At 28.1% G+C, this 13061-nt stretch overlaps 1 protein-coding gene across 1 annotated transcript; it reads right to left on the reverse strand.

Moving 5' to 3' along the window:
• Bm5112 (uncharacterized protein) lies at nucleotides 1–1198 on the reverse strand (the record flags this gene model as incomplete). The annotated part of the gene is made up of 5 exons (XM_043081322.1): nucleotides 1–135; nucleotides 311–490; nucleotides 565–687; nucleotides 808–929; nucleotides 1042–1198. The coding sequence occupies 5 exons, from the start codon at nucleotides 1196–1198 to the stop codon at nucleotides 1–3; spliced, it is 717 nt and encodes a 238-aa protein (XP_042937256.1).
• Between the last annotated feature and the right edge of the window lie 11863 nt (nucleotides 1199–13061).

The raw sequence follows: 13061 nt of genomic DNA on the forward strand, positions 1-13061 counted from the left end.
TCATTGCAATGGTTTGAAAACAATCTGTATACAATCAGTGCTGTCATCACATTTGAAAATCTGTCGCCCTTTGTCATCAAGCCAGTCAGCGTGCTTTATTTCATAGATTGTCTCGTATCCAATCTTTTTGAATAGCTGGAAATTCAATTATTAATTTCACGGAATTTGAGAAATCACGAATGGCTTCATTAAAACTTGAAAGATTAAGAATCTAGAAATTCAGGTCAGAGAAATAGAAATTAGAACTGCATTTATGGAAAATAATATCGTTGGTTAATTTTTATCTTATAAGTCAAAATTGAAAAATGACCAATTGTGATTTAAATGCGGATGCTTCTGCAACGCACCCTTGACAACCCATTTGCTTGGCTTCTTCCAACTTATAAAAAAGCATTTTCTCAGCAAGTCCACGTCTAGTGTAATCTTTATGCACTGAAATTACAGACCACAGCAGCAAACGTTTTAATTTTGGATCAGTGAGAATCCAAATCTGCAAATACACACTGATTGCTTTGAAGAGTGAAAATGAGAATTGCATGTAGAGAAAGGTACAAATCAACAAGCCTTGCTTTCCAGTTCCTCAAGAATATCCATGATAATCTGAGCCTTTGGACTCATTGTTTTCGTTGCTGTCCTCTTATTACTACCACTTGTTGCACTTTTACTCCCAGATGACCTTTCGCTATGCTGCAAAATGAGAATGGAAAAGTTTTATTTTATGGATAATTTAATATTCCACAATTCCTGTGATATAGAGCTCATTTTCTGATAGATCTATAATTGAAAAAATTAGAAATAAGCATATACTTCATTGTGTTGCTCGTCTTCTGGTCGATTCAATATTGAAGCCAACCTAAGTGCAGCGATCTCTCCATCCGGTTTTCGTAGCATATACGATAACGATGAGGCAATCCCACTGTTTACCAAATCTGTTAAAAACAACGGATTAGTCGGCCCTAACCCTTTTATTCAAATTTCACAGTTCGTAATTTGACAAAATAACGGTCGATAAGCAAACAGGAAAAAGTTCAGTGAGCTAACCATTAAACAGTTCATCTGAATCTTCGGCATTTAGACTGACTGATCTGTTCAGCGGTTCATTGTATAAGAAATCGGTTAACAGAAATTTTTTAACACAATCAAAATCGGTTTCGGTAATTCGATGCATGGATAATCCATTAAAATTCGTCTCCGCCATATGTAAAATACGAAACTGAAAGGAACGACGGAAAATGAGAATTGAAATAGCGTTTCTTAGCGCATCAATAAAATTTGAAAGTGTTGGAACAAGCGGAAAAGGTATTCCAATAATTATTATTAATGAAATTGTCAGTCATTCAATGATATACTAATATTCAGAAAGGGAATTGATGCAATAATGCCACCACCTTGCATAACTGCAACCAACAAATGGCGATGTTCTGTACAAATTGGTAATAAATTTAAAACTGATCAATAAGTGATACATCAGAAATGAAGGAATGAATAAGCTGAAGCAATAAAAAGAAGCAAAGCTCATACATGTTAACCTCATAATGTGATCTATTCTTTAAATCGGATCAGATCAATCCACAATTCATGTTTGCTTGACAATAACTGTATAACTCTTTGTTATGATACTTCACTCCTAATATATCTATGCATCATATCTTGTGTAAAAAGTGGTTAGAAATAATTATGGCTCTCACATCTTGCAAATTTTCAGTTATCACTGAGCACTCACGCACCTTAGCAGAGTAACTGTTTACGATGTGCGAGAATTGGCAAATAAGATGCTTAGAATAAAAGTAGTAAAACAAACAAAAGTTCGTCCATAAATTTTCATCTTTTTTCTCATCGATTTATAAATTAGATGATCAACTGAGATATGTAAGTCACACATTTTTTTACAAAAACAGTTCTTGAAATTTTGTGATTCTCTAAATTTGCATAAAATTTAAGGAACTGAACTGAAAAACATTACATCGAAAACAGCAAGTTGATAGGAAGTGATAAATTACCGGTCTAGTCAGTTACACATTTCAGCTTTTTATTTTCTACCCAAATAAAGATTCTATTCTCATCAAAATTCCTGAATTTTTAACGTTTTATTAAATCATACGGAGATTGACAAAAGTGTTATCAATGTATCCCTGTTTGTAATACATTTTTGCTTCATGTAGAAAGTATATTTTTGAAAGAATATGTGAAAAGTTAGTGTAAAAAGTGAGACATGCAACCAAAACGAAAATACAATTTAGTATTTCCAACTGAGATCTTCTGAAATTATTCACACTTAAGCTTTTTTTTTGATGTTATTGTTCAAAGTAACTGTAATCCATACTGATAGCACATTGGGATCATACTGCCACGCTAACAGCACAGCAAAAGATTGCTGGAGCTGATTATGATTATGATTATGATTATGCTCCGATCATGTATTGTAAATTAGATGATCAAATGATTCCTCATTATGACATTAATATTAAATATCAATTAAAAGTAAACACTATTTTTCGACCAAATTACGGAAAATATTAAAAGCAAAAGTGCACTGTAAGCAAGCATACGTTGATAAACACCACTGTTAATCTCCATATCCTTAATAAAACGTTAAATATTTAGAAATTTTGATGAGAATAAAATCCCTATTTGGGTAGAAAGCAAAAAATTTGAAATCTGCGACCAAAAGTCTGTTTATTATTTCATGTTGTAGGATTAGATTTGTAGAAAAAAAAAAAAAAAAAAATGTTGTAGATAATGATTCTGCTCATTGTAAAACAGCTCTTCAATAATACTTTTTAACCGTTAAAAATGGATATTTGTGTGAAATAACATTTATAATTCTCACAATTTGGGATGATTAATGAATGAATATCCAAATAATCGCTAAAATTACTGATTAAAGGTGAAAATTCAATGCTAATAAAAAAAATAATGAAAGATTGACGATTGGTGGAATTATTTGTTCCCCAATTACTTTCCTTATATTGTTATTTATAGATATAATCTATACGTATTATTTGCAATGCCCAAATATTTCGTTAATGAAATTTGTTGCCCATTACCAACCATTTAAATAAAATGAAGAATGCAATCGATCAATCATTTTTACTCTGACATAGCGTGTCACTTTTTTATTTGGAGTCATCAACAGGTGACATTGTTTACTAGAACTCAATGCTATGAATTTAAAATAATTGTCAAAAATACTCTTTTTTTTTCACCGAATTTTCCTATTACCACTGATATTCATAGCAGCAGATAACTTTTCTATTTTATCTATTCAAAAAATCTCATTTCTCATCTTTCAGTTATGAATGTTTTACATCTAAACGCCAAATAGAAAAAATAGGAAAAAAATTAACTACAACCCAAAAGTTGAAAGTAAGAAGTGTGATGCACTGTGGCCGATGATAATATAATTCCTTTATTAAAAAGTTAATTATAACCATCATCGATAAATTCCGGATAAACCAGTTTCTCCAGCAATGTGACAGCAAGTTTATTCTTAAATTTCTGGAGAATTAAAATTGAAATGACCTAAGTAAAGTGCCTCATGACAAGTGATATGATGCTCAAAATCGATTACTCATGAATGCGAAGAATATTAATGTGACAGTTTTGACGCAGAGGGATCACAAGAATCGTCTATTTTCTCCTATCGAATTAATATCGAAAGAACAAAAATAACCAAATCCAGGATCAACTACAAATGCTTACTTCAAGATAAAAAAACTGAGCATCAATTACAGCAAATTAAAAATTCCAGTAGATTTTCGTTGGCAATTTTACCACTTACAAAATTAACCAAGAAATTAATCCTTATTACCAAACACAAAGGTGTAATTAATCATCCACCTTTTTAATAACTTCATTGTTGATTGAACGAAATAGTTCATCGCAAAGTAATGCGAATGCATAGTATATGAAAGAAAGATTTAATATGAAAGAGAAATTTGTATGAAAGAAGAAATTTTACATTAAAAATTTCAATATGTGACAACTAGTGCTGAGTGAACCCATAAAATGAATTGAAATTGAATCCATGAACTCATATTGATGAGCCAATTAATTAATGCGCCATATTAAAAAATAATATAATGATTGAAACTATCTAATCTATGAATTTCACAGTTCCATTCATTTTATCCTTAAAAGTTGAAGAAAAAGTAAGAAAGAAAATTGTGTTCTTTTCATTATGCAAATAGATCACATTACCTTCATTACATGAAAATTTTATTGGCAAAGTAATGCTCTTTAACAGATTACTTGTTTATCCTCGAATTTCTTCAAATTTGTTTGATCACTTGTAGCTGTCAACGTTGTCTTTTGAACACTGATCCAGTAACCATATCGATCTACTCCTATTTATTGGATCAATGAGAAGATAATGCCTCTACTGAACACTGAATTTTTGCCTTCTATTGATTAAGCTATTTCCTGTCATCATCATAGTTAAATCATTGACCTCTGCTTCACAACCTGAATCCAATGGAAGGTGACAGTGATGATGATAATGAAAATTGACATTTACCGCGTAAACAAGCACAACTGATGTAAAAAACGGGCAATTTACCACTCTTCTCATTATTTTCCATCCTTCCCACATTTCTCCTATTTTACATTTAATGCAAATTATAACTAAAACAAATCAAAAAAACAAATTAACTATTGAATATTTCAAAATTTTGTAATTACCGGATGACTTAATGTTGCATAATTATATGACTGAACCTTGGAAAAATCAGGTTAATTGTGATCACATGGAAGACTTATTCTTATAAGATTAAAATTTCTATGACTTATACAATTTTATTAATAGGTCTATACGGGAAAACATTTTTCTGATATGAAATTCTTTTGATATATTCTGAAACAAGAAAAAAAAAAATTTTTTTTGACAGAAATGAAGAAAAATAATACAGAAACGGCTAGAAAGAAAATGTTTAGGAAGTAATGACAGTTTAGATTTAGGTCTTATCAAATAAATGAATGGAGAGATTATAGTGAGTGCAAAAATTGACTGACGAAGTAATGAATGGAATTAAATTTAAATAAAATGAATAAGTAGAATGTTGCAAACAAACAAAGCTATAGAAAAATAATACTTTGAAAAATTGAATAAAAAAGATAAAAAGAAGAGTGAACTGTTCTAAGGCCGTTAAAATCATAGTTTATGGACCAATTCTGAATCAATAAGATAAAGCTTTGAAGATTTCAATTCTTCATAATGCCTGTGAGTAACGAAGAAGAAAATGATTGATCAAATGAATAGCATCAACTATATTCATTGCCGAGACACATTTACTATAACACTAAAATGAGACGAAAGATAGTGGAATGGAAGTAGTCAAATCTACATGTAGTGGAAGATTTAAGCGGAAAGGAATCTTCTATTGCTTGTGTGAAAATGGAAGAGCAGACAAGACACTAAATAAACTTATCAAAGTAAATGCTTAACTTTTGTTCATTAAATAAAGGGAGAAGAAAACTGCATCTGTTGCGCTAGCAACCACCATCACAACAATAACAAATCACATGTCATCTCAGCATGCCACTTCAGCACTCTTATATAGATGTAATTCATCATTTTTCATTTGTAATGCAACTATTAGTAAGTTTATAAAAATTAGTTACAAATGGAGTGTTAATTAAAAAATATAGATCGAATAATTTTGAGATGGAGAGTGAGAGGGGAGAGGAAGAGAAATTGACATTGTACTTCGTTTTTTTGAGAGAAAAAAAAGTCAAAATATAAAGATTATAGAGAATCTTTTTCATTAGTACAGCTAACACAGCTTACATCCTAACGAGGAACTGGTGATTTTAACATAATAGGATATACTTCAGAAAAAAAAAAAAATGAGATAAATAAGGACTAATGGATTATGCATGTAGGGAAAATGATGATTTTATCTATATGCTTGATAATATTGCTCTACGTTTTGATAAATTAAACGATAATATCGTTTATCTCAGAAGTCTCTTTTCTATTTCATTGCTAAATCAACGATAATCGTTCAAACTTTGCTTTTGTAATAAGCAAGAAATAATATATCAATAAAATCGCTTCACACTCTGAAATATTTGCTCTCAAATCGAAACGCTTATATTAGCGATTAGCTAAATTATTCAGCAAATCATCAATATGAATTTTATTTCCAGCGTTTAAAATTATGGTTGTATTGAGGCACCTTTCAAGTGATCGTTACCTCGCGTTCCGGTAGGAAATAAACGGTAGAATAATGCAGCATATTAATTCTTTCATTGATTACACAATCTTTTTTCAATATAAATGTTAATCTGTGATGAATAAGCTCCAGAATGATAGCAATTATATATGAAAAATGAAGTATTCAACACCATTATGGTAAAAAAGCCTTCTCATTTGCTGATAAAGGTTTGCTGTTAAAGTTTTATTATGAGTAATGACAAGAGTAGGTTCGTCCTTGCAATAATATTTGCCATAGTAAATTCTTTGATGTTTGATCACTTGATCGATCACCAGCAGATTAAATTCCTAATTCCTATATTTTTATAGTATTATTTATTATCGTTGGTAGAGTAAATAAGGTGTGAAAGTGAGTATTAATGGATAATGAAAGAAAAAAAAAATGTCTCTTTTTTAAAACTTTTTCCAAACCCTTTTGTTTATTAATACGACAGGCATTCTTAAGATTACAAAATATGCTACTACTTTAAATCCATGTTTGTGTTGGTGCTTCAGCTCTGGCTCTAATACCTACTGCAAAATTTTTTTTTTTTTAACAGAAAAGAAGATCGTTCTAAAATTAAAAATAACCTAGAGCCATTTTTAAAGTTAAGAAATGATTATAACGATGCTATCAGTTTGTTGATATCTGCTATTGCTGAAAATGATTAAGGGGTTTTTTTTTTGAAATAAATGAATTAGCAAAACTAGAGAAATTAGAAAAGGATAGGAAACATGAATTAGCAAACCTAGAGAAATTAGTGAAGGATAAATGAAACGAAGTCCTTATTTACTGGTGAAGTGGATAATAATAACAACTGCTTCATAGAAGCAAGTTGAGCAGAGAGTGGTTGCGCTAAAATGTTGCAATTCCAATTTGCAAATATTACTTTTTACTAATGTAAAAAAAAAAAAAAAAATGGTTCCTGATTCGTAACATTTTTGCAAGTCACAGGTGTGTTGAATAGTTTCGGATGTTTTGGTCTAATGACCATTACAATAGTCAAATGATTGGTAATTTTCTCTTTTTTTTTTCCAAAATATCTCACAAGGGAAGAATTAATTTTTTCATATTTTATTTTTGTTAATGAACAAATTGTGTGGAGCGAAATTCTTTTATAGAAAAAGGAAATATTATTTCGTTCTTAGTCATATGCTAGTCCTGAACTGATGCAGTTAGCATAAAGAAAAAAAAGGTAGAAGCATGCAGTTGCTAAAATAAAAGAGATCTATGTAATAATGTCAAATGGTGTGAATAAAGTTTACAAAAACCATGCAGCTAACAGCAATAACCAATAATGCATGCAGAAATAAAATTTAAAAAAAATGATTTGAAATTGTAATAATAAAGCATTAAAAATGAAGGCAGCAAGAATAGCATCAAGTAATGAAATTACAGAAAGACATTCATCAAAAAAATGAAAAATTCAAGGATTTAAAAAAGGAATAATTCATAAACAGAACCTTTTAAGTTTAAGTTTAAGTTTAAAGTTTAAAACCTTTTAAGTTAAAAACGTGACAAAAAAAAATTTGCCTTCTAAGCATTTGATCGAATTTGTTTAAAAATTTTGACTTGCAATTCGGATGGCAAAATAAAGAAATGAAGAATGAACAAATTAACAAAAAGCATGCAGTTGATAAAATACAAGAAAACGCATGCATTAACAGTAAATATTGTCGTAGTGAACAAGTTAATATGCAACAAGCAATAACCAAAATTAATCCAAAATATCAGCTATTATAGCAGAAGTGAAATTAATTAAAAAAAAGCATGCAGTCAATAAAATGCAAAGAAAAACGTATGCATTAGCGACAAATGGAAGTTAAAAGAGCATGAAATTAGTAGAGACTTCAAAAACAATGTTAAAAGAAAAAGACTCGAGACTGCAATTATATAAAATATTATAGTAATGGAAAGCATGCAACAAGTTAAGCGAAAAAAAAACAAAGTAAATTAAGTAGAAGCATTTAAATTCGATTACAAAACCTGCTTGAAATTAATGCCAAAAAACAATTTCTGTTGATTCAAAGAATTTAAACAATTTCATAAATTAAAAAACCAAAAAAAAAAAAAAAAAAAGAGAACTAAGATAATCTAATTCGAAAATAGAAAATTTAAATATCAAAATAACTCCAAAAAAAAAAATTCCGAAAATTTTCAGGCAATTTTAAAGTTATTTTAACTTCTTTTTATTGCTTGATAATCTTAAAATACTTTTCTATTAATTGCCGGTTTCCCTGTGAATTCGTTCTTCCATAGTCGAGCTAGTTATTGCTTACAGATTTTGACATCATCAAATTACTGCTACATTTGTAACACTATACTCGGTAATAAATGCATGGATGATATTTCTGCTTTGTTTTGCACTATTAATAATTAACACTTTAAGTATATAACTAAAAAAGAAGTCAGGTAAAGTATATGGTTAATAAAAGAGTAAGGTAATTAGTTGTAAGTCAATAGTTAAATGAGCTGGGAAGAATAAGATTCGACAAGAATATTTGTTGAAGTAAATGAAACCGACATGTAAAGATGTTGACAAGTCAATTCTATTAGAAAATCTGATGAAGAATATAATTATCAAAGTTCACTGGTAATTTTCACCTGCCATTTTTGTGATGAGTGAATCTGTTTTCAAGTTTTATATGCTATTCAGGATGACTATCTTCTGAAATTTCATATCTAAAGGATTGGTTGATCCTGATGTTTGTTTTCAAATGTATTATATGGAATAGAGGTTATGCTTATTCTACTGCAGCAACTGTAATTACGAATTGGAGGATGAAAAATTTTTATTTCAAATATACAAGAATTTAAGTATTACATTTGTTACAGGAAGCTTCTGACAGGATCCAAATAAGTGTCAGATGTGTGAAAAACTGGACAGAAATCCCGGAAGTATAACCTAGAAAGATGCGAATTTTATAGAATTCTTATTAAGAAATGGTTTTTTCGTCAATAAAAAAATCTTGTGAATGAAGAAATTACCTGTATTAAACTGCCTAAATGACTTTCTGGAAAGGTCCAGTTATTCAGATACGGCAAAAAGATACGTTCTAATTCAACTATTGTATTCGATTCGATTAACACCATATTTACCATTGGGTATACAAAACACAGAGAAAATGAAAAAATTTGGAAAACAAGAAGGCTAAGATAGTCTAATTTGCAAATAGAAAATTCAAATATCGTATTAACTCCAGAAAAAGAAGAAATGAAAATTCCGAAAATCTAATAATTCAAATAAAACCTAAATAATTTCAAAAAACAAGGGGAGAAGTTTGAACTTGAACGCAATTCACGAAGAAAAAATTAAAAGAGCAAAAATTCAAAAATAAATGTTAAACATTATAACAATAATCAAAATTTTCAGCAAACAAAAATAACGGCTGAAATAATATAAAAGTTAAAAATAAACGATAGTTGTGAAGGATTTAAAAAACAAAAAAAAAAAGTTATTAATAATAATTATATATCGAATCATCAGATGAGGTCCATATGTACTGTCGATATTAAATGGAACGAAAGTATGTAATAGGAAGTGGAATTTCAAGAAAGGGATCATGCCTAAATTATTCACAACATTACTTGAGTGAAAAAATAGTAAAATATAACAATAAATTTTTAATAAAAGTTAGCTGATCACAAAGAGTTAGTGAAGGAAACAAAAAATAAAAAAGGAAGAAAGAGTGATTTCAAATTGATTTGATCTAAAACAAGCTATGTTCCATTTTCCAATGGCAAAATAAAGAAATTCCCTTTTATAAGCATTTTGATTTTACTTAGTCACTGCAGACAATAAATGAGATATGCAAGTGTAAAACAGTTACAAAATACTTCGAAATCAATTGTTCTTACACCTAAATCAAACAAAAAAGCTTTTTTTCAATTTTATTCTTCTCTAATTTTTATTTTTTTGCTTTTTTGTTTTGCCTTTTTTTTTAATCTTTTTGCCACTTTTCCTTGCATTTTTTTAATTTTTGTTTTTTTCCGTTTTTCTTATTTTTTCTGCTTTGTTTTGCATTTTTTTTTTTCAATTTTCTCTTTTTTTTTTATTTTTTTCACTTTTTCTTTTTCTTTTTTTGTTTTTTCTTTGTTTTTGTTTTTCTTATCCTTTTGATTTTTTTTTGAACCATTTTTTTATTTTTTCCTGTTTTTCTTTTTGCATTTTTTAACAATTTCTTCTACTTTTTTGTTTTCCGAATTTTTTCTTTTTTAATACTTTCATTTTTGTTTGGTTTTTGCATTTATATTTTTTGAATATTATTAACCCGCTTAGACATATTTCATTGGATAGAGGATGGAGAACTGAAGCAAACAACGAATGGTTGACCGTGTGAGGAAGACCGATTGACCTGAAACAAAAAAAAAAAATCACTGATTGAAAAACTATGAGATAATCATTCAATTTCAATTATAGTTATTCAATTTTTCGTTTTTAACATTTAAATCTTGCTTTTTAAGTGGTACCAATTTCTTACCTGAAATGAAGAGGTGATGAGCATCCTCTTCTCTCCCCACAGAGCCAGTTTTTTTTATCTGTTTTTCGCTGATTATTGCCACACATGTCCTCGGAAACCAGTTGAGGACATGAAGTTCCACCGCTGCCGTTCTGTATGCGACCGTAAATCAAGATGGCAGCAAGAGATGATAGCCACAACGGGCGCAAAAGCCTGGAATATGTATGATTAATGAGTCTACTGGCTTTTAAATGAATCAATGTAGAAACATCTTTAAAAACTAAATGAAAATTCTATTTCAAAACACTTACCATTTTGCCTGTATTGTCTTTGAGGCTTGAATACGTCACTCTTTCAGTTTCTAACTGTTTGCCGTAAATACGCTGAAAATAGAAATTATAAGAGAACATTGTTGCACAAATTGTTGTTAGAATATCGAATGAATCGATTTTGGTGAAGTTCATAAGATTTTATCACGAAGAGATCAAAATATATTATATTTTCTCCCACAAATTACAGACATATAATCATTTCCAAAGTTATTAAAATTATAAATTACCCGTTTTATTGTTCTCTTCTCCTTGAGCCACTGTGTATGGTTCTGTCTGGGGCACTTTCAACTCCTTTCGGAGTTGCTTTGAATGATCATTTAAATTATCTGGGTGAAGTTCGTTCATTATTAATGAATATTTCAAACTATTCAACAAAAATTCTACAATTTTATCATTATTCTACAATCATATCATTGATAAAAAATATTGAAGAAACCTCAGAAATTTTTGTTTCGGCATAAAAAAGTGATATGTTAAATATTTTAAAAGAAAATCAAACATACGTTTTGTTCGAGTTTTTCAATGATTTTTTTATTATTTAATTGGGTTTTTTTATAAATAATATATATTCCAATTAATACTTTCACAAAAAAATGATTTAATTTTAAATATACTGTAATTTTTCAAAATGCTTAAACAAATATAAATTTTTTAACTTTTATTTTATATCATAAAATGATTTTGTCTTGATTGGATAAAAACTGCATGGATAATATGAATATATAATTCATAATTCATTACTATCACTTTAATTAATATTGTTGCTTACATAATTTTTACACCTTTTACGATATTTTGTGAGAAAAACGTGATAAACGTTAAAAGTGGTTTAAAATCTTACAATAAAAAAATGAGTTTTCCAGTTTTTCATTTGAAAAAAAATGGGAGAAATTTCAAAAAGTTATGCCTTTTATCAATTATTCTTTCATTTATTAATAATATTTCAAAACTGTAAGAAGAAGAAAGAAGAAGGAATTTTTCGTCCTTGAAATTGTTACAACTACTAGAAATCATAGTTTATCTTTCTTTTCTGTTAATTAATCCCTTTTCTTTTCTTACTGATTGGATAAATAGGAAAATTTTCATACAATTATTTAACCACAGTTTCTGTTTGTTTTATATTTAAGTATAATTCTATTTTCAGTTTTTCTATAATTTCAATAAATATTTAAAATATCATTTATGTGTTCACTTTACTTTATTAAGTTCTTTTAATGCTTTTTGTGATATTTTAAGTTAAAACAAATGATATATAATAAAAATATGATATGATAGATATGACAAGATCTATTGAAGTAATTTTTTCCGTTTTTTTTTTTTTTTTTTTTTTGTCTTATGAAACTTCATGGTAAATATGAAAATTATAAATTATTATCTTTCCTTTCCTTGTTGCTAAAATTTTTTTTTTCGAAAAAATAAGAAAAAATTATGATAATTATATTTAATAAATTGTTACTGCAATTATGTAATGATTTCTAATGATCTGTAATTGTTACTTGAGGAGGCATTTTTGATTATTAAAATTTGAAGCATATCAACAATGAATATGTAAATCTTCGGATTTTTCACACATGAGCAATTCCATTCTTATATAAACCTTATAAAAAACTTTCAAAAAAAAGCAAAAAAAGAAGGGGAAAATTTTCACTGAGAATGAATAGTAATAGTAATATAATAACATTAAATTACAACATAAAATCTCTCGACATAATGCTACAAATTATCAAAATTTAAAATTAAACAAAACTTTCTAAATTTATGCTTTAATATGGAAGACAAATAATTAGAAGATAAAAATTTAAGATTTATTTTACAATAAATTAATTTGTAAATAACAACAAAAACATGCAAAAAAAGGAATGGTCAATAAACATATCTAAACATCATATACAAACAATTAAAGCTATACATGATAAAAAAAAACGAAATGCTCGTGTACTACAAAATATAATAATGGAAGATGAAATATTATTCATAAAAAGAACAATCTTTTTGTTAAAATTATAGAATATTATTTTATTTACGATTAATAAGAGGTTAAAAAAGTTTCATTTTTCTTTCTTCACACCTCATTG

This window comes from Brugia malayi, assembly GCF_000002995.4.
Source record: "Brugia malayi strain FR3 genome assembly, contig: Bm_v4_Chr4_scaffold_001, whole genome shotgun sequence".
Classification (NCBI taxonomy): domain Eukaryota; kingdom Metazoa; phylum Nematoda; class Chromadorea; order Rhabditida; family Onchocercidae; genus Brugia; species Brugia malayi.